The sequence below is a fragment of the Miniopterus natalensis genome, chromosome 9 (genome assembly GCF_054644295.1).
Source record: "Miniopterus natalensis isolate mMinNat1 chromosome 9, mMinNat1.hap1, whole genome shotgun sequence".
In the NCBI taxonomy this organism is placed as follows: domain Eukaryota; kingdom Metazoa; phylum Chordata; class Mammalia; order Chiroptera; family Miniopteridae; genus Miniopterus; species Miniopterus natalensis.
Window position 1 is genome coordinate 11072739 of NC_142089.1, and position 22610 is coordinate 11095348.

The 22610-nt window shown below is 52.3% G+C and overlaps 1 protein-coding gene across 1 annotated transcript in view; it reads left to right on the plus strand.

Moving 5' to 3' along the window:
• TMCO4 (transmembrane and coiled-coil domains 4) overlaps positions 1–22610 on the plus strand; it is a 52918-nt gene that overhangs the window by 23736 nt on the left and 6572 nt on the right. Inside the window, exons 10-13 of the mRNA XM_016214682.2 lie at positions 156–320; positions 1179–1315; positions 1480–1564; positions 18153–18270. Of these exons, the coding sequence (XP_016070168.2) occupies positions 156–320; positions 1179–1315; positions 1480–1564; positions 18153–18270 (505 nt within the window). The remainder of the gene's footprint in view (positions 1–155; positions 321–1178; positions 1316–1479; positions 1565–18152; positions 18271–22610) is intronic.

Consider the following 22610-nt stretch of genomic DNA (forward strand, 5'->3'; position numbering starts at 1 on the left):
ACTCATGGATGGCGCAGTGCTCCATCTAGGTGCCCCTTGGCAGGGGTGGGCCTCTTGTCTCCCCCTGAGGGTGAGTGGTCCCCTGTCTGGAAAAGTGGGGTGGAGCATCGTCTAGCACAGACAGGAGAGACCCCACCTACCTATGTCCACCCCAGGCACCTTCAGCGCTCCCTGGGCTTCCCTGGCACGCAGCCGCGAGCAGTACTGCCTGGCCTGGGAAGCCAAGTACCTGATGGAACTCGGCAACGCCCTGGAGACCATCCTCAGTGGGCTTGCAAACATGGTGGCCCAGGAGGCCCTAAAGTACACAGTGTTGTCTGGTAAGTCCTGTCCCCACTGCCAGCAGCATGCCCACTGCTCCCAGCCCTCACGGGTACCATACCTCTGCATACCTGAGGCCCCCGGTGAGCCAGGCACTGTGCTGGACCCTAGGAACACAGAGAGGTTAAGACTGATTCCTGTCTGTAGGGTCTTTGAGGGGAGGAGACAGGTAAACTGCCAATCACATTATGTATCAGTTAGTTATTGCTGCATAAGAAGCCCCCCAAAACTCAGTGGCTTAAAATAACAATTATGTATCATAATAGCTCCGGAGTCATGAGGCTTCATTTGGCTAATCTCTGCTGAACCTGCTGTTGCATCTGTGGGTCAGCCCGCTGTCCATGGATCTAGGCAACCTTGTCTGGGGCAACCAGGGCAACTCGGCTCTGCTTAGTTTGTCTCTCCTCCTCGTAGGGTCAGCAGGCTAGCTCACACCAGTAGTAGAGTACATGAGAGGCTGGCCTCCATGCACAAGTCCATTTGAATGAAGTCTCACATCTAGTAACATCCCATCAGCCAAAGAAAGTCACATGGCTGTGCCCACAATGGATGGGCAGGGCAGGGGCGGGGACACTGCAGAGTTACAGGGCTAAGTAGGAGGGTACCGGGCCGAGTGACAAATTGGGGCCATCTTTGGAATCTCACACATGACAGACACCTGAACAGAAGGGATCTAGTCCATGTGTCAGAAATGCATGCGCTTCAAGTTCTTCTTTGCTATTTAGAGTTTGCTGACACTAGAACTTATGGGTTCCAAGGTAGAGACTCTGCATGTACTCACTCGGGCATCCAGTAGTCGGCCAACCACTCCCGACAAGAACCCCACTGCCTTCATCACTGACATTTCACCTCCCCAGGCATTGCAGCTGCCCTGACCTGGCCTGCTTCACTCCTCACTGTCGCCAATGTCATCGACAACCCCTGGGGTGTGTGCCTCCATCGATCAGCAGAGGTTGGCAAGCACCTGGCCCATGTCCTGCTCTCCCGGCAGCAGGTACCTGGGAATGGCTGTGGGTGAGGGCCCAGGAGGGAAATAGGGGAGCTGACTGCACAGACATCAGCCCTAAAGACATGTGCAAGGGCCACCCTCATCAGGGCCCATGTTTTGCTAGAACTGGCTGTGTCCCCTCCCAGACACCTGCGTGCTTTTTCCCCCAGGGCCGGCGACCTGTCACTTTGATTGGCTTCAGCCTGGGAGCCAGAGTCATCTACTTCTGCCTGCAAGAGATGGCTCAGGAGAAAGGTGAGTCTGGCTTGTTGTCACAGGGGGGAAAAAACCCTCCCCAGGTTTACCCCTAGTTCAGAGGTTCGAGACCTGGAGTTGTGAGCCTGTATGTTCTCAGCTTTTAGAAATAACAGCTCACAGTTTGAAACAGCTTGAAAATAGACAAAATAGTTAAGTCACTTGGAAAATTTATTATTCTTTCTGTACATAAATTAGAGTGGGTGAGAGACAGTCCTATAGTAATGACATTGGCCTTGGTGTTCTGGTGCTTGTTCTTGGCTGGGAGGGAAAAGGGAGGGACAAAAAGTTCAAAATCTAGCTGTCTCCGGAGCTGCATTCCCTCTGAAGGTTCTCGGGGAGGGTCCTTCCTTGTCTCTTCCAGCTTGTGGGGGCTGCCAGCTTTCCTCAGCTTTTAGGTGCATCACTCTGACCTCTGCCTCAGCCTTCACCTTTCTGTCTCCTCTGCTAAGGACAGCGGCCTTGGATTTAGGGCCCACCAAATCCAGGATGATCTCGCCTCAGGATCCTTAACTAATTACATTGGCATTGTTTAATTATATCAGCAAAGACACCTCTTCCAAATGAGGTCTCGTTCACAGGTTCCAGGTGGGCATGCCTTTTGGGGGGGGCACCATTCAACCTGCTAACGGATACCTCTGGGATTGTGTCATGCCCTCCAGCGGCATCCTTTCTATGGAAAGCTTGAGTGCCACTGCTCCTGGCCTCAGTGGGTGAGGTCTCCAGGACAGGATGTTGGTTGGGGACAGATCTGTCAGTAGAGGCTGCTGTAGGAGGGGGCTGGGGACTGAGGTGCAGAGCTTGGGGCACTTGGGAGTGGTCCACTGCTTGTGCGACCCAGCCTAACCTCTCTCCTGGTGAGGCTTAGCAGCAGGACCCTAAAGGCAAGAGAAGGGACTGAGACAGGGAGTCCTTGTCCTGAGAGCAGAAGGTGGTTGGGAGAGGGGCTGGAGCTGTACCCAGCAGTCTCCCTCGGGACGTCCTTGAATACCTCTCAGCCTGAGCTTCCCCACTGATAAAATAGAGCTAATAATTCCCATGCCACGTACTTGCCTTGAGGAGCAAGCCAGGTGCCCCATGTATGTATAGTACTTTTACAAATTGTAAAACCCATCCTTGACCAAATTCAGCTCAAGGACGCCAGTTTTCAGCATCAGCTCTTCAGAGTGTCTGCCAAACCTAAGGCTCTGCCTGAAGGTGGGCCCCTGGCCATTCTCCATGGTCATCCCCAGCGTGCGATCTGATTGCTGACCAGTTGCCAGCAGGCCAGGAGGGGTGGGGACGTCCCCCGTTGGCTGGACCTGAGGCAGCCCGATGAGTCAGGGCTGGCTGGTGTTATTTTCAGTGTTGGCGTCACCAGAGGGCATGGGAGAGACCCTGGAGCTCAGGAAAATGATTCATTCCTGTTCTTTATCTTTTGCTAAAATGGACTGAGGATCAGAGCTGTTTTCTTGGTTACAAAGGCAAGGTGGACGTGCCATCCTGGCCATTCACTGTGGCGGGGCCAGCCTGTATGAATCCTGCGGTGGGCCTCACCCTCCCCTCTGTGCTGTTTTGGAGGCCCCCGAAGCCCCCTGTAGCTTTCAGCAGCCTCCTTTTCACCTGCATTGCCCACATCACTAAGCAATGGAGGGGCACCTCCGTCCTATTTCCAGTAGCTGTGGGTAACCCAGGACCACCTTGGAGGAGGGCCTGGGAAGCCAGCTCTGAGCTGTTTTCTGTAGGAAAATCCAGCCTGGGGTCAGAGGTCAGGCAGAAACCACTGAGAAGGCAAGGGCTGAACCTGGAGCTCTGGTAAAGGTGGGCTTCCACTCCTACACGGAGAGCACTGTGCCTTCCCTTTCTATATACACCCTTCCCCCTCCCCGGTATCAGCAGAGACAGAGCAAGTCCAAAAGGCATCCCTTACCTGCCTTTCCTGCCCTCCCTGCCACAGATAATCCACCTGGGACCTTATGGCCTGCTGGGAGGAACCCCCTGGGTACCCAGCAACATCTCCCCATCCCCAGCTCTTCATCCTTTCCAGTAAATGGCTTTGTTGAGCTACAGCAACACCATTGACGCACCTACTGCATACTGCCATGTTCTGTGTTCCTGCAACTCTGTGCAAATGATAACGATACCGTCGGAATCTCTCTCGGGAAAAATAAGGGACTGTCACCCAGAGCCCAGTCTCTGCTATAAAAATACGTGGTTATAGAGAGGCAGGGTGGGTGTATGAGTCAGCTAGTGCTGCAGTGATGCCACATAACAAACCCCCAAACTCAGAGGGTTACAGCACCAGATATTTTCATGCCCAGGATCTACAGGTTGTCTCTGGTTCGGTTGCTCTAGAATAGCTTCTGTTTCTGGCTGTAAGTTGCATAGGGTTGGCCCCATGCTCTGGGCTGCTCTCGGATCTGCTCCACATGCATTTGTCCTAGTGAGGTTGAAGGGGCAGCAGCCACCAGGGCATGCTCTTCTTCTGGTCCATCGCTAGAGTGCCAGAGCCAAGCCAAACCACGCATGCACATTTAAGTCGTATGTACTAACATTCTGAATCAGTTATTTATTACTGCGAACAACCATTCCAGACATAGTGGCTCAAAACAGCAATAACTGATTATTTGTCGCAATTCTACGAACTGACTAGGAAGTTCCTCTCGTCTCACTTGTGCAGGTGCCAGCAGGGCTGGAATGCTTGGAACTTCCAAGGCGACCTCACCCACTGTCTGGCCGTTGGTGCTGGCAGTCGCCCAGGGTGCCTCAGTCCCTCCCCAGACCTCTCACCTTCCTGACTTCCTTGTGTGGTGTTCTCGGGGCAGACATGGCAAGATGTTTCAAGATGGCAAGAGTGTGCTTTGGCCGGGTTGGCTTAGTGGTTAGAGTGTCGGCCCCCCGACCAAAGGGTCGCAGGTTTGATTCCCAGTCGAGGACGCCTGCGGAAGGCAACCAATTGATGTGTCTCTCAAGGGTGTGCATGGCAGGCAGCCAATTGATGTTCTCTCTCATGTCAGTGTTTTTCTCTTTCTTCCATTTTCTCTAAAAATCAATGGAAAAAATACCCTCGGGTGAGAAAAAATAGCAAGAGTGAAACCTGCAAGGCCTCTTAAGGCCAAGATTCCAGAATGCATCACCTCTGCCACGTCCTGTTAAAACAAGTCGCGGGCCTGACCTGATTCAACGGGGCAAAGAGAGAAGTAGATCCTCCTCTGGCAGGGAGAAGGGGCAAAGAATTTTTGGTGATTTTTAATCTTCCACGCATTCCGCTTGCCAACGCGAGCGATGCCCGGGCACTAGGTCAGTGGGCGGCGCGGGGAGTGAAGAGCTGCCGGGCAGTAATCGGGGCTCCGCCGGTAACCCTGACTCTCCTGCTGGGGGAAAGGAAAGCACGGGCTTTGCCCTCAGCTGAGACCTGGTTCTGAGTCCTGCCTCTGCTCAGCCGGGTGGCCTGGGTTAGGCAAGGACGCAGCCTCCCTGGACATCCATCCCTCCACCTGCAACAAGAGCTGGGCGTCACCTCTGGGCAGTGGCAAAGGCCGGAGAGCATGGAGGTCAGGCAGCCAGTCCAGTGCTGGGTCCTGGTCAACACATCCTCCAACAACCTGCAGGCTGAGGTCCCTGCAGGTCCAAGGGGTGGCCGCATACTCCCCTTGCTCTCTAAAGCCCCCCCCCAGGCTCTTGAAAAGTTGTCATTCTCTGTGCTGTCATCATTTTACTCCCTCCCTAGTCTTCGTTCCCCCAACCCATGCAGCCGACCATCTGCCAGGCTCCTCATTACCGAGAGCGATGTGATCTTATTAATAAGACCGATTCTCAATTTAGAGGAGAAAGGCATGTCTTTGGCTGCAATTAGCATAAATTACATGTTAACTTCAGATCGTTAATGCAAGCCAAATCCTCAGTTCCCCTACCGATCAAGTTGAATTAATTACCATTTTCCATTTGGCTGTGGCAATCGGAAGTGAGGCTGGAAACTGGCCGGAGGGAGGCAGGTGGCCTCTGGGTGGCAGGGCTGGTTTGTGAGACACTGAGGTGTCCCTGCAGCTCAGCCTTTTGGGGGATGGTTCCCAAGGCAGCTGCCTTCCTGCCTCTTTCCTGGTCGCTGCTCCCTCCCCCGGATCTTCGTGGCCCACTGAAAGGAATTGGGGCTTTGGTATTGGGTGGACCTGGATTTGGGTCCTGACTTTGTCACCAACTAACTTTGGACCTTGGGCATATTATTTAATCTCTCTCAGCCTCAGCTTCCTCTTCTGAAAATAGGGCTTAGAATATTTACCTCAAAGGCTCATCAGGAGATTAAAATGAGACGATCAGTATGAAAGTCCCTGCCCCGATTTGGGTACACTCAGTAAACATTTCTTCCTCTAAACTCTAGTCTGAGGACCTACTATGCACAGGGAACTCTGGGGAGTGTCATGTAAATAGAGGGGCTTGTCATTTTGTGTCCACTTTCCAGCCCCCATGTTAGACCATGAATTCTACGTAGGCAGGATCTGCCTGTGCCCCGCTCCCCATCTCCCCGATGCCTGGCACATTTTGAGTGCTCAGGAAGATGAAGGTACTTGACCTTGGTGAAGGCATCGAGCATGTGCTGATGTGCTCAGGAGTCAGGTTCAAATTCACCACATGCCAGGCTGTGTACTAAGCACCTCCATGCAGGATCTCGGTCAATCTCACAGCAACCCTAGGGGCTATTCTCCCGCTTCACGGGTGAGAAACTGTGGCCCTGGGGGTATCCTGAGTGCCAGAGCCAGGACTCGACTCCTGGGCGTCTGGCCCCAGAGCCCTCACTTCTAACCTCGAGCTCTACTCTGCAGAGGACCTGGACCTTGAACGGTGGGCCGGGTCATCCAGTGGACCCAGAGGAAGGGTGTTCGGAGGGTCGGGTCAGCAGGGCCAAGGAGGGCTTCTCCGGAGTGTCTGGGAGCATTAAGTCCAGTGTTTCTGCAGCTTATGAAAGGGGGCGGGGGTGCAACAGTGGGAAATGGTCAGGACGGGAGCCTGGTACAAGGTCTCAAATGCCTGGCTAAGGAGTCTGACTGGTCAGATGCTGGTCCCTGAATCAAGCCGTAGATGAGTAGTTGGGCAGGTCCCATGGAGGGAGATGCACTCACTCTCTCATACACACAACCAGATACACACAGCAGCAGCTCAGCCGAGCCCAGGGGCCTCCGACACCCCCACTATTCTCTAGATCAAGTTCAGACTTCCCACCGTGACTCACGAGCTGCCCTCCAGCCCTTTGCCCACCACTCTGCACCTCGCACTGGCTCCGGCGGACCAAGGTCAGATTCCAAACAGGCCACGTTCTTTCTTTCCATCTTTTCTAAGTAACTCCTACTCATTTCTCACTTTGGAAGCTTTCCCTCCAATAATAATAGATTCCAATAGGTTATTAATAACAACAGATTCCAATAATAATATTAATAAAAATAGCAGCAGAATGGCAACAGCACCCGCTTCTGTAACTCGCTCTGCGTTTTCACGTGCCGGTCACAGTCCCAAACTCTTCACATACGTTATCTCGTCACCCCCCCAACACCTCCACGAGGCTGATACTATTATCACGCCCATTTTACAGATGAGTGGGCAGATGCCCGGCAAGGCTGCCAGGCTGGCTCTGCCCCCCCCCCCCCCCCCCCAGTCTCCAGGCGGGTGGCCTGGGTTTGCAGAGGCGCAGCGGGGCTGGACCACCCCCGCCGCGCCTCGTCCTGGAGGCGTGCGAGGCCTCTGCCCGGCTCTCTCCGTCTGCTGCTCACGTTCTCGGCGCAGCCTTGCCGCGTATTTAGATGCACCCAGCCTGTGGAAAGGGCTGACTCCCAGTGGGAATCCCCTGCCTTCTGGATGAGTATTTGAATGCTTGGGGAGGCTGAGGACTCCTCTCTTCAGACAGAAATAGAGTCTGGGTCCTTCTATCCCGTCCAGCCGCCTCCTGCCCCCTCCCTCACCCTTGGCCCCGCTGTCTGTTTCGGCCGCAGTTATGGGCACTTGTTTCCAGGTCTCTCCCCTACCAGAGGGCGCTCAGCTTCAGGACAGGCACTGTGTTTTGATTCACCTTTGGCCCAGGCCTGGACACCTAGGAGACACCCAATACCTATTAGTAGTTGACTCATTAATGAGGGACATGAGAACAGCCATAATGTTTGTCCTGAATGCCACCTGCAGAAGATAATGCCAAGGACTTTGGGTGGTAAAAGGCCTGCGCTGCCTCAGCAAAGTCGAGCTCACAGCCCCTGACGAGTGGGCCAGCTGGTTGGCCTGTTGCCCCACCTCCTAGTGACCCAGGGCACCTGGGCCACTCCGCTTCCAGGATGCCCAGCAGGCATGATCGGTCAGCACACGCGCACCCCATGCAATGATCCTGCCCACTCAAAACCAAGACAAAAGCACACCTGTCCTATGTGTGTGCCTTTGGGCAGGAAATGAACGTAGCCAGGATCCCCGGAGATGGCCGAGCCGCTCTGACAATGGTCCACCTGCCAGCCACCAGGATGGATTTGCTTTGGGAGTGACTGACCCTGTGACCCGGGGTATTTCTGGCCCCAGCAGGTGGCGAGGGCAGGGCTGGCGGGGCCTGATGCCAACAAGAGCCACTATCCAGGTGCTCACTGAGAGACTCTGGGCCCCAGAGCACAGTGGATTGTTCATTTTTCTATGAATTTGCTTTACAAAGGTTTCAAAATTTAATAGTTGGAAAGTGAGCTTAATTCAGACTGACTCGTGGTCGCCGGCTAAGCCAGGAAATGGCCACGTGAACCAGGGAATCGGTTCGGCCCCGGCTTACTTATGCATTCATTCCGTTCGTTCCCAGGGGCTGCGCAGGGAATTAATTAGGGGCGCTGCGTATTGTCTCTGCCCGGTGGCCCTGTCCGCGCAGGGGGAGAGGCATCACGAGATGAGCCAGCTTGCCTGGCAGAGTCTTCACTCAGCAAATAAAAGCCTGCAGGGCCGCTAAACCCTGGGCACTGGAGCCCATTAATTAAGTCAACCCTGGCTCCCCCGCCCCTTCTCCACCTGTATGCTGCCTCCATCGAATCACTTCTCCCTGTGTCTTCAGGATGCGAGGGACAGAGGCAACCATTTGAGAATGATGAGCTGAAAGAAGAAACGCTGGGTCTAGAGTCTAGAAGCCTGAGTTCAAATCCAGGCTCTGCTAGTTACTGTCTGGGTGCCCTTGGGCCAGTCGCCTCACCTCCGAGCTTCAGGCTAGTGGGTAGGATGGGATGCTGAGGCCTCGGGAGTGTTCTGGGACTTAATAACTGCCATTTATTGAACACTTGCTGTGTACCAGGCACTATGCTAAACTAGGCCCTTTGCGTATTTTCTCTCCTTCAATGTACAAAGAGCCCTAAGATGTAGGTATCGATATTCCTCTTTTACCAACGAAGACGTCGAGGGTCCCCTATGTCACCAGCACCTGGTATGGGACTTGGCACCATGATGTACATACGGTGGACTGCACAGCCGGCCCTTCAATATAGAGGAAGTGACAGCACAGTGCTTGGCACATGGTAGACCCTCATCAAATAGGGCTCCTTCCTTCCTCTCTCCATTACTTTATCCAGATGGATTTACCCAAAGCCAGTACCGTCTTTAGACAACTGGCACTCCCGGGGAGAAACGAGTTAACAGAATTTAGAACTTATTTGCTGCTTTCATCTAAATTAATGGGGTGTTTCCAGGAAGCTTGGCCTGGGATTATGCCAAACGCCTTTGAAGGCACTTGCTTCCCCTTGGGGATACAGATGCCCTTGATGTTGGCCAGGGAGGCTGCCGGCATCCTGACGGAGCCCCGGGGGCTGCAGTACCTGGGTGGCCCGCATGCCCCCAGGTCTGGCCCCGGGCTTTTCAGAAACATTTTATCCCAGAGCTGATTAGATCCCCATTATGCAGACTCACAAGAGATTGTGTTGGAAACTGAATGCTGATTCTTTTAGGTCCACCAGTAATGGCCACCCAGCAGATGGAGCAGATGTCTGTGCTCGCTGCCCACGCTCCTGGGGACACAGCACGTCCCCGTCTCACGAACAGACCTGTCTCCAGGGACCATTCTCTGTGTCCTTCCCTCCTGGTCTGCCCCCTCATTCAGAATTTTGCATAAGCAAGTCCTGTGCATGAGCCTTGGTCAAGAATAACTGAGGAATCCGACTGCCTGCAGAGAAGGAGCATTCCAGGGGTTCCAAACAGGGGAAGAAAACACCCCGAGTCTCGTAGATTTACATATTAACTAACCGGCTCAGTTCACGGAGGTCTATAATGGAAACGGGGGTTTCTTTTCCTTGTATCTAGGATGTCTGTGAGCATCAAGCCTGCTTAGCCAGTATTGTCAAAACTGGCATCTTAGAGAATTTTCAGGCCTTTTGTGCAGAACAGAAGATAAAAGCATGCCTGCCTGGGTGTCAGTGTTTTAATGACAGGGCCTCAGTGTGGGGGCCCCTGTCTCTGCTGCCGCAGGACAGGATGTCCCCATGTGGACTCTGACCTTTTAGGTTTCTAGTATATTCTTTATTCTTGATTTCCTCCGTCTTTTGTTCATTCATTTATTCACTTCCATTTATTTATTTATGCAAAGCCCCATCTCCTTCCTCAAAGGATTGGCAGGAAATACAACCACGAAAGCAACAACTACCCTGCCCCATGGGAACCGTTTAATTCTATAACTGAGCATAGATGGCGTGGCTCAGCGATTGAGCATCAGGCTAGGATCCAGGAGATCACAGTTTGATTCCCGGTCAGGGCACACGCCCAGGTTGCCAGCTCGATCCCCAGTAAGGGGCGTGCAGGAGGCAGCAGATCAATGACTCTCATCATTGATGTTTCTATCTCTCTCTTTCTCTCTCCCTCTCCCTCCCTCTCTCTCAAATCAATAAAGACATTTTTAAAAAAATGTATAGCTAAGTGGTTACCCAGCTTGCCCAGGCTGCACAGCTAGTTAAAGGCAGGGCCACCAGATTCAGAGTCCTGGTTTCGTGGCCCACCTCAGAGGCCCCAGGGAGCAGCAGGCGCTCGGGGGCATGGTCAGCCCCGCCCTTGGCAAGGCGCCCTTGCCCTAACTAGAATGGCATTCCAGGAGGCTCCCAGACCTGGCCAGAGACCCTGGGAGCTTTTGTGGTCGCCACAGCACCACCTTGTGGTGACTCTGGGGGGGCACATGCTTCACAGGAGAAGGGGCTCCTCCAAGCCCAGCGCCAGGTGGGTTTGTGACACGTGCTGACCGGGTCAGCCTGCTGAGTGCCTTCCATTGGGGGCTTGTGCAAAACTAAGCAGCTGTTCCTGCTTCCTGAGGAATTTCTGTGCCATCCACTTCTATCCTGTCGGTTTAGATTTATTAGGCATTAAAAGTACAAAGAGGGGGGAGAGCTAATACTTATCAGGCACCTGCTGTGACCGGTGTTTCTAGGAATCATCCCAGGGAACCTTCCCAACAGCCCTGGAAGTCAGGGGTTCTCGGGCCATTTTCCAGGCAAGGAAAGGGACAGGTGCACTCTGGGCCCGCTCCCACGGCCAGGGAGCGAGCGGAGGGCTGGTGCTGGGCATGTATTATCAGGGCAAAAGCTCTGCCCATCAAAGCATGACTGGACCTGCAGGCAGCAGCCGCCCAACATGTGCTGTTGTTTTAGTGACCTTTTTTTCCCTCAATGAAAATCGGGAGGAAATGATCTGTCCAAAAATTTCTTGTAAGACAAGACAAAAAATTAAAATCGGATCCCATTAGTGACAAGTCACCTTGTTTTCAAACGACCAAAACACTAAGAAACTGGGCCATGTGACTTTTTTTTTTTTTTTTTTTAAGGTGGAAGGGAACTCAGATGAGGTTATTTGTGAGAATTTTACAGCGTCCCAGCAGTCACTGGGAGGCCCCTATTGTGTGGCAGGTCCAGGTGGAGAAGTCAGTGGCAGAGAGGAGGGAAATCAGTGATCAAGTTCATGGTCCTGAGGCCAGTTACCCTACTGGGGACCTGGCTTCACGGTCAAGGTGGTCCATGGACACACACGCATGCTCACAGGGACATCCAAGGACGTAGGCTGCTGCCCGGCTGCTCCACCGTCAGGGCTCCACAGTGTGGCAGGGCTGTTCATGCCAGGAGGTGGTGAATTTATCATAAAGACTTTCTATTCCCAGCAGCTTTATCAGTGCTCTCCACCCTGACAGTTCCTACCCAAAGTCGCTGGGCCATCTGTTTCAGAGATGGGATGAACAGTTGTAAAGCTTTAGGAGGGGGTAAGAGGAAGCAACCACAGGGAAATCTTATTTTTGTACCTACATCCAGTCAAGCTAAGTCAATTGCCAGTTGAAACATGACCACCTTTAAAATAGCTGTACTGTCAGAAAGCAAGCCTGACATTGTAGTCCGGAGAACATCAGACGTTAACTGGACTCAGACTTGCTACACTCTAACCAGTGCCGTGGACACCAGGAAGCTGCGACCATTAGCAAGATGACAGTAACTGCCGCGGATCTACAGCCAGGTGTCCCAAGCATGGTCACTCTCACACAGCTTCGTGATCTCTATTCACCACGGTTGTTAATATTTTTATATCAACTCCTAATCTTTACGTACATATATTTCTTTTACAAGGAAGCATCTCAAATGGAAATTCAGTATTACTTGTCATAAATGAAAATAATTATAAGAATACATTAAAAATAAAACATCGCTACTAAGATCTAGTGGAGTGCTGTCACCTGCCAAAAGCTCTGAGCCTGGGACCTGAACCCTGGAGCAATACTAGCAGCTTCTGCAGTGGCAAAAGCATGGACTAATTTGCCTAAAAATTCTTCCATTACAAATACTCCAGAAATGCTAGGTAAGCTCTAGCAAATGTCCCTTTAAGTGCTTAGCTGAGCTCCCAAGAAGCGAGGCAGTTAGCAGAGGTGAGAAACAAGGAGGGAACAGGAACCAGAGCAATAAGCGTGCACCCTGGCTGGAGCAGGGGAAATGTCTCCTTGGGGAATTCAGACTCGCAGGGCCGTTCCTCACTGGATCAGGGTTCAAGTTTATACTACCCACGTGATCCAAGTCAAAAAACGGACCGCAGATTCCTGTGGAGAAAATAGATCCTCAACCCAGGCTACCCGTATTCCCACATATGAAAACATGAGCAGCTTGAAAGGTGAGCTCGTAATCTAGACTGACTTTAAAACACGCACGGGGGAAAACTGCCCCGCGGGAAAGTCACAGAAACAGCGAACGTCAAGATTAGACCCTCAGTCCTCAGTAGAACAGTCTGAAGGGATCCCCTCAAAAAAAGTATGTTTGCAGTTATTAAATACATAAACTAAAACGTTGAAAATGAGCGGAAAGAACGTGGCAGTATAAAAACAGGAAAATGTGAATGCGTAAGTAACTGGAGCGGCAGATGGGTGTTTCTCCCTCTCTCTTTCCCTCTCCCTCTCTCTCAAATCAATCAAAAAATAATAATATATGTATAAAGCGCTTAGCCTCTTCTGAAGCAAGCTTAATGATGATGATGATGATGATGATGATGATGATGATGATGAAGGATTAAGAAATAGGATTCCAGCCCTGGCCGGTTGGCTCAGTTGCTGGAGCATCGTCCCCGTGCACCAAGGTTGTGGTTCAGTCTCCGGTCAGGGCACATGCAGGAGGCAGCCAGTGAGTGGAGCGGCAAGTCAAACCCCCCCCCCCATCGATAGATGGAAATTGAAAAAACAAAAGAACAACAACTTAAAAAAGAAAAAAAACAGAATTCCAGAACTTTGTTGTTATTGTTGTTAAATAAAAAAGCCTTTGCAGCAAGACCTCTCTCCAATGTCATTCCTAGCCCCTACGAATTTCGAATTTCCACCGGCATTAAGGCCCCATGACGTTTGCAAGATAAAACCAAGGCAAAGTGTTTGTCGTTAAGGTCACACAGACCGGTTCCACACCCTGACCCTTGCGTCCCTAAACTGCCACGTGGCTAAAGACTGCTCCGAGCCAAGCTGTAGCTAGGTGCCAGCTAAGATGCAAACAGGCCGTCCTGGGTCAGCAGGCTCTTTCATCTGCATGACGGCCGACTCCGTGCTTCAGTCCCCTCCCGTGGGACCCCCCCACCCGTCGCTCTGTCCTTCAGCACACCCAGCCTTAGTCCCCCGGGGGGAGCGGGGAGGGGTCAGGCGTGCAGATTCATTCCCCGGGGGGCGGGATGCTGGAAACAGCCTTGGCACCTTGCATGGCCAAGCTAAAGAGATGGGGACCAGAAGGGGGAGATGGAGGCTTACTCGTCCCCTAAAGAATTCACCCCAAATCCTTATATCTAAACGGCCTTCTTTAAGCAGTTCTGTCCAGTGTGAACCTTTTTCCGGGGGCAGAGGTGGGGAGGCGAGGGGGAGCCGGGCAAAGCTTCCCGTTGCCTTTAGCTCTGTCTCCCTCTCTGCCTGTCCCCCCCCCCCCCGCCCCCCTGTCTGGCAGCTTCTGTCTGTGCTCTTGTCATGCCCATGGGGGGGGGCTGTGGAATGGGTCTTGTTTGTTAGATGCGATTCACATTTTCTTCAAGGCCTGTTTCCTGGACCGGCAGCCAGGAGATAATTTCCTCCTGGGTTTGCCACTTATCGCTCGCTGCACACACGACCCCCTGCCAGGAGGGAGCAAATCTGGCTCTTTTGCTTCTCAAACTTGAGCTCCTTTGGTCTTCGCAGCCCAGGAGAAATCTCATTACTGGTAACGTGACGGGCATGCGGGAGCGTCACCTTCCCGGCCGTTTGATGAGATTTCTGTGTACGTCCTAGAGGAGGCTGTTCGGAGATGCCGGGAAAGCTCTAGGCGGGCCTGCCTGGCTTAAGAGAGCCCGCTGTACGGGAAAGACAGACGGACCAAGGGAAAGCTAGGAGCGGCTATTCCCAGAGACAGGCCCCCTTCACTGTACAAAAGGACTCCCCGTGGGCTCTTAGAAAGCACGGGCCCCGCTTGGTACATTTCAAGAATGTTTAGTTTTATAAAAACTCAATTGATCAACTATTTTTAAGACCAAGGCTACAGTGTAGATGGAAATTTGCTGTTGCAAAGACACTGTCCGTTCTCAGCTCTTAATTTTTGTTGAAAAGCTAAGACGATCTCCGGACTGAGAAGTGCCACACGGTGAAAGTGTCCTATCAGGATTCCAGTGGGAGCCGCTGAAAGCACAGGGCACTTGACAAGATGGAAACTGATTTATCTAAATCCTCACAGGTAAAAGTAAGCTCTAAGACTATCAATACATTAAAAATTCACAAGGAGAAAGGTTGACAGTGGCAATAGTCATAAATCTAAACACGTTTCGGCAAACATTCATTGTTCCTGCAGCAAAAAGGCCCTGAGGTCTCATGTTAGTTGTTATGAAAATGTTAAATTCCGGTTTCTTTTGTTGGTCTTGAAAAGCGGGGGCATCGCCACCGAATTCTCAACATAATGCAAAGGATCACCTGTGCCCGTGGAAGGGGCCCGCTTCATAGTAAAGGTGGGACCTGAGTGAGGATTTTTCTGCATTTTGCCTGCAGGGCTGAAATCTTCTGGATCAAGGTTTTGGACCAAGCGGTGGATTTTGACATTTTTTCATTTCCAGCATCTGCTGCAGTGGCCAGCATCTCCCTTTTCCTAGCCCGGGTTTCCCCTCCTGGACCGGCCCGCTACGGGAACAGTCAGGCGGTGATGGCTCTGAGCTCCCCACAGAACTCCACCCTGGGTGTCTAAAGTGATTCTTGCTGACGTCTGAGTGTGGCAAGGGTCTGGGGACAAAGTGAGAGTTGCCAGCCCGCTTCGGAGACGGGTAAATGGGATCCCAGCTCGCCGCCCACCCTCACTTGATTTGGCTGTGCCCGGGACTGTCTAATGAGGCTGAGGTTTAACTCCCTGCCTCAGCTCAAGGTCACAGGCATCTTTCTTTCTTTCTTTCTTTTTGAAACAGCCACTTCCAGGGTCCTAGCAGCCGCTCTGGGCAACTCAGTCGGGAGCTCTGCGTTACCACTTCTGGCCACGAGGGGTCCCAGCCCCCCAGCTGTCAGCACCCAGGGTTGGAATGTGGTCCCAGCTCTTCAGTGAGATTCTGTGGGGACAGCGGGTGCCTTGAGTGGGCCCGCCCCCGGAGAGAGCGACTGAGCTCAGTCTTTGGCCCTGGGTCAACAACCATTTGGCGCTGTGGGAACAACGATAACCCACATTTGGTCGCTGTGCTTTGTGTCCTTGCTGCAAACAGCAGACAGCATGGCTCCAGGGAGCCGGCGGCTCTCTGTGCAGCCGGGGTTCTGGTCCCAGCTTTGTTCCCACTGCTTGTGTGACCTCGGGCCTGCCCCCCATCCCCTCTGAGACTCAGTCTCCTCATCTGCCAGGGGGAGGGGTTGGAATAAAACCCTGTCCTCTCCAGCTTTGCCAGCAGCATTAGCACCTGAAATAGCCCTGACATCAAGGGGTGTCTGAGTCAGCCTTGCTGTCAGCACAAACCGCCAGCTTACTAAGGTTTTACACCCTCCGCCAGATGATCATCTCCCTGGGAGCAAAAGGAGCGAACTCAGCATTCTGTGCCCCAGCATCTTTCAACATCAGAGCCAGAGGAGGCTCACAGAACTTGGTACTACAGGGTTCTCAAACTTCTGTCAGCCTGGAACCCTTTACTCAGACAAACTCTGACATGGAAGCCCGAGCAAAAAACAGTTAGCTGCACTCTGGTTAGAAACTAGAGCCCAGAGAGAGGAAGCCGGCTGTCCAGTGTCATTTAGCAAGAGAGTGGCAAAGCTGGGTGGATCTGTCCCCTCCTGGAACCACCTCCAGCAGTGACACTGAGCATGCAGCCTCCTGAGACCTGCAGGAACTCAGAATCTTAAAGTGCCACGTGTGGGGAACGACCATTTGAACCCAGGGCTTTGCAATTGCAAAGTACATATACTGGCTTACCTGAGGGACGGCAGTTCATTCACTCAGTCATGTATTCAAACCTGTATTCAGCACCAAGTTCACACCGAGCACTGTTCTAAGCCCACACAGCTGTAAGGCAGCGAGAACGCCTGCCCTCATTGGACCTAGATGGCAGAGGCAGAGACAGACATAACCAAGTGATTTGTGACCAGAAGAAAAACGCAGCAGAGTCAAGGGATGGAGAGTGATGAAGTGGGGGGTGGGTGTGCACCTCTCATTAGTCAGGACCACGTGGTGCTTCTCCAAGTATGGTGTGTGCACACCCATCTGTGCGAGCTGTCGGTTTCCAGCCTGCAATAAGGTAAAGGCAATGCTTCTTCCCTGTTTCTACAGGCAAATACTCATGGAGCAGCCCTGGCCTAAAACACCTCTAAACCATTAGGTCAGTGTCGTGGGTTGCTTTGTTACGATTTCGGATCCACGTGTTTATAACTGAAGTGAAGTTGTTTTGATCTAAGGATGAGTTTGTTTGCACTGGGGAGGCCATGTCAGGGTGCTGTCTGCAAACTGTTGTGCTACCGAGAGTTTATTGATAGGACTGTACGGAAGAGCGACTGTCACGTAATGACATTGAAACTTGAAATACCAAGAGTCTGTGGGACTTACCGAGAGTGTTCGGTGCAGGTGAGGCTACTGTGCTGATCTGAATACTCTCTGAAAACATAAGGACATTCGCTCAGCGGGGGCAAGGCTGCCCTTTGCCGGCAGTGGTGAAGCCAGCAGGCCCTGCAGGAGACGGTCTCACCCACCAGCCCCTCACCCTCGGCCCCAAGCTTCGTGCTCTAGCATCAGGGACTTTGAATGAGCGCTGGCAGCCGGCTAAACCAACTCTTCCGAGAGCCAGCCAATAGAAAGCTGCAACTCAATGAAATCTGGACTTTTCTTTCGTCTCCCCTTTGCCTGGAACAACAGTGGGATCAATCTATCATTGCTTTGGAGAATGTTATTTCTTTATTGGCTTATTAAGAGACATGATCCTGTATGCTATTGGCTTGTGAAATACTATTATAAATTATAATCCCCATAGTGAACCTGTGTTAAATAAATTATTGGCAAAGACAATCTCGGTCTCTGAGCGTAATTTTGCCACGAACAAAAAGTCAGTGCCGCTGATGAGTGTACTCCCTGTCCAGGGGCCCAGCCGCCCTGAGACCCACTGCCCTGTCTCCTCTTCACTCCCACCTTCCTGCCACACTGCCCCAGGGAACTGTCGCCGAGGAAGGCTGTGGTGTCTCCCGGCTGGCATGTGCGATGATGGAGGGCCTGTCTGTTCCTTCTACAGGAAAGCGTCCTATCCAAGTTCATGGCCAGTTGTGAGTTTCGTGAATGGTGGAAACAGACCTGGGTCCCACCTCAGGCTTTGTCACTTACTAGCTGTGTGATCTTAAAAATGTCCTTAACTCTAACATGGGAATGATGGTGCTTCCCAGGAATAGCTCAGGCACACGAGGGACTTGACCCAGGGCCTGGGACTCAGAATGTGGAAACTCCCATTACTGTGTGCATGTGTGTGTGCATGCATGTGTATGCATAAATGTTTTTCCATATATATGTGAGTGCATGTGTTTGCACATGTATGTGCCTGAGTGTGTGTGCACATGTGTGTGTGCACACATGTGTGTGTGGCATCCATCTCCTCCACCACTGTTGGAGAGTCCCTCCAAGGACCCGCTGTGGCCAGGGACACTAACAGCCTTTTCCGGCTCTCCCACCAGATTGCCAGGGGATCATCGAGGATGTTGTCCTGTTGGGTGCGCCCGTGGAAGGAGAAGCCAAGCACTGGGAGCCCTTCCGGAAAGTGGTGTCTGGCAGGATCATCAATGGCTATTGCAGGTCTGTCCAAGCCCCAGCCAGTGGGGAGGTGACACGTACTTAGCACCTAGTGTACCCAGGCCCTGTGCTGGGGACACAGATGTTTGAGGCCTGGCCCTGTTAGTGTTCCGAACCAGGAAGCCTCCATCTCCCTAAGATGAAGATCCTGAAAACAGTCTCAGTGTCAGGCCCGAGACCAGGCTTGTCACCATGATCTGGGGGAAAGGGGAGCTGGGTGAGCGGGACATAGCTTGAAAAACAAAGATTAGGCCTCAGTGCCCACTAGGAGCTCATGCGTGTGTCATTTGGCAGCGCAGGGAGGGGGCGGGGGAGAGGCTGAGGTGTCAGAGCATGGCTCCGGGGCAGGGCAGGGTGATAGTACAGGGAGCTGGCAGCGATGGGGGAGCTGGAACCCACGCCATGCGACAGACCTCTGGCAAGAGGCGGGGGCCTGCCACAGCTGATAGCTGTGGGCTGGGAAGGAGGTATCTGGCTTGGGGTTTGCCAGGAAGACTCGAGGGGTTTCGGCCAAGACCGTGCCCCAGGCTTTGGGGAAGAAGAGAGGGCGCCCACTGCTGAGACCTCAGGAGATGCGCCTGAGAAGGTGCCGGGGCCCATCAGCCGCCAAATGAAGCGGGACAGGGCAGCAGTGTGTAAGAGCTCACAGTTTCTAGTCACACAGATCTGGGTCCCCATGGGGGCCTCAGTTTCTCCGTCAGTAAGGGAGGGGTGACACTAGTGTCTCCCTCAGGATGGCTAAACAATCTATGGGGTTATGGTGTTAAAGTGCGTGCAGATGCTGTTAATATTGATCAGCAGCAGCAGCACCAGCCACCTGGGGTGTTCATTGAGCAGACTTTGAGGGAGCGCCAGCCTGGTGCCGGGCACCGTGCCGGGGCCACAGCAGGAACAAGCCCCGGCCCCACGGAACCTGGCGCCTGGCGGGGAAAACAGGAGCAGGCAGCCCGTCAGACAAATCAGCCCCAGTCACCCTTGTCGGTGACACCAAAATCCAGGTGCCCCCGGACCAGAGGCTGTTCCCCAGGGATGGTGCAAACATCCCGTGACCGGCTCATCCTGAGCTGATGGAGCAACTTCTAGGCTTTGCTTCTTTCTCCCACTGGGCTGGGCGCTGAGTGCTGTGGGGGCGCCACCCCCGTCCCTGCAGGGGTGCTGTTATACGCACGCGACAAGCCAGATTACCTTCCTAAAATCTAAAACATTCTCCTGAACTCTGCAGTCAAGAGGCCCCTGAAGATTTGGGACGGGGGACCCATATTTTGGGGTCACTGCCTCCTGAAAGCATGGAGTGCTGACCGCATCACGAGAGAGGCTGACGTCCCAAGGCCAGGTCCAATGGGCGCGTCTGAAGTTTTTAGGGAGCAGTAAGGTTGGGGGACAGGTTGTAGAGGGCAAACAGGAGCAGGAAGGAAAAATGACCCTGGAGTGTTGGCGAGAGGTGACTGGCCCCATTAACACAACTTTAAAAATAGCAAAGAATAAAAAAGGAGGTAGGACTTGTTGGGAAAGTTTCCAGAAGGTGGCTGGAAACGCAGCGCTAGATCTCAGAGGAGTTAGAAGCGCAGCCAGGAGCAGTGGGATCATCGGTGTCAGCTAAAGCCAGAGGGACAGGTGAGATCATTTGAAAGGCAAAGCGGGGAGAGAGAGGAAACGCTGGATTCTCAAGCAGGAATATATTTCAGGGTGGGAGGACCAAGAGACGCCAGCCTGAGGTCAAGGGCAGCTCAGAATCATCCAGCACACTGTGCCCGAGACCCTGTGTGGGGGCGGGCGTGCATAGATGGGCGCGACGGGAGACGCTCACTCTAGTGGGACACGTGGCAATAGACAATTATTTTTTTAAAAACCTAAAAATGAATCTTGAAGCAATGGGGAGGGAGGAGGTATAACAAGTATTAGACTCTTATCACCTCCCAAACATTGTTATAATTATCTCCTTTAATCCTCCCCAAACCCCGTGGTATTAGTATTATGAATCCCATTTTACAAGTGAGGAAACTGAGGCTCAGAGAGGTTAAGTCAAAAGGCCAGTTAACTTTAATTTTTATCTAAGTTCAACCATCCTGAAGTAGGACCCAAAACTAGAACAGATTTGAAAGCCCTTATTATTTTTATTTTAGTTGACAGGACTAGCTAGCTCTGTACTTCAGAGCCAAAGATAAAGATGGTTTTTAGCCATTGATAGGCGGCATTAATCAGGACTCGGGAGTTCAGCCCATCACTTTGTCTCTATCACACACGCTCTAAGCTGAGTTTTTAGAATCAGGATATGGTAAAAAGAACAAAGAAACAAAAGACAAAGAGCCATAATATATAAAGAGCTCGTGCAAATCAATAAGAAAAATCCGTATAATAAGAAAACTGCCAAAGGATATCTACACATAAACTCACAGAATAAATACAAATACTCAGTAAACTTTTGTAAAGATGCCCAACTTCATCATTAATGAAATAAAGCCAGATTAAAATCAGTAAGACACTGTTTATCACCCATGAGGTTATCAAACACTTGCAAACGAGTAACATTTCGTGTTGATGAAGATGTGGAGAAATGAGCACTGTCATTCATACACCATTGGTGGCAGCTGAATTTAGTAAATCCTTTTTGGAAGACAAGTGGCAATATCTATCAAAATTTTTAATGTGCCAATTTTCTCACACCCCCCCCCCAAAATTTTGACTTCTATGATTCTGATATACTAGATACACACGTGCACACAGAGAGGGCTGTAAAAAGTGGACAGTTGCAGCTTCATTTATAATTTAAAAATGAAAACCTAAATGGCCATAAATAAGGGACTAGTTAAACCGAGAAGACCTGAGCACCACAAATCCCACTGCAGTCCCACCCACGAGGGGAAACTGTCTGCAGGTGTGCACATGCACCTGCGTGCCTGTCCGTGTACAGGAAGGTTCCAGAAGGGCTCCAAGAAACTGATAACGGTGGCCACCCCCAAGGAATGGACAGGCACCGGAAGCAGGGCATGAAAGGGACTTTAATTTGATTTTTTTAAGTAAGGATAGTTTTAAAAACAGTAAAAGAAAAAGGGCAGACCAACGTTTAATGTCACACCACCGCCGGTTAAAATTCTGGCTCCACCATTTACCCACCTTTGACATGGGAATAACAGTCCCTCCTGCACTAAATGGGGTTCTAGGAAAATTAAGTGGGGTCCTGGGAGCATTAGAGAGCGCTGGCACTTAGTAGGTGCCCAGGAAGCGACAGCAGTCAGAACTGCTGGTGTACTCACTTGGCACCCTTTTTGGTGCTGTTCACAAACAGCAAGGGAAAGAATTGAAATCGCATGTGTGCAATATGAGATCAACAGAATCTTATTAAACCCATCTGTCCTATTGAGAGCCCGAGGCTAATAAGCTTGCGTTTCAATTATTTTGTGAAATCCTGGGCCCTGTCTCCAGAGAGAGGAGGAGAGGAGGAGGGAGAGAGGAGGCAAGGAGCGTACAGGCCACAACAGTGACTGTAGTTTCTTGGTAAATTAACCCCCAATCAGAAATTTATATTCTTGGCTCCCGAAGGCATGTCAGTTGCCATGAATCTACTTAAACGTGGAGTGAGGGGGTGGGGGCAGCTTCAGGCCAACACTGCCAGACTATATACACTTAGAAATGTATAATGGACGTCACTAAAGCTCCATGCAAGCCCCCCACTTACCTGGGCCTTCGCGAACCCCCTGGAAGGTAGCCGGGCAAGTGGCAGTGCTCCTGCGGAACCCTGAGGAAACCGGAGCTCAGAGACGGCCAAGTGCCTCACCAGGATCACACAGCACAGCCCCGACGTGAACTCAGGAGGGCCCATCTCAGTCCACGAGGGGAGGCTTTCATCCTGAGCCCCCCAGAGGGATCCCTGAGGGCTCTGCTCCAGGCACCGTGTGGCGGGAGGTGACAGGAGAGGAGGGACAGGGAGGGCTCCTGGCCTGCGAGTAGCCAAGGAGCGCCCTTCAGCGGCCACGTGACGGCCAATCAGATTCGTGCATCAGCGTCACCTGGAGGGCCACTGAGGCAAGGTTGCTGGGCCGCACCCCAGGGAGCTCCCGATTCAGCTCAGGGTACAGGAGGCGGGACTAAGGCACAGTCCGAAAGAGCCAGGATGACGCACGGAGGACGTGGCACAAACGTCACTAAAGGAGCAGTACCGGGCACAAGAGGGGCAAAGGAGTCAGCTGGAGGGGCTCAGGGGCACTCCCCGGGGAAGGTGGCATCCAAGCTGAATTTTTAAAGGACGGATAGGAGCCCATCAGACACTAGAGGAGCAGGCCAAGCAGGAGAGGCCACACGGCCCACGCAGGCCAGGGCGGGAGGTTCAGTGCACCCGGTGCTTC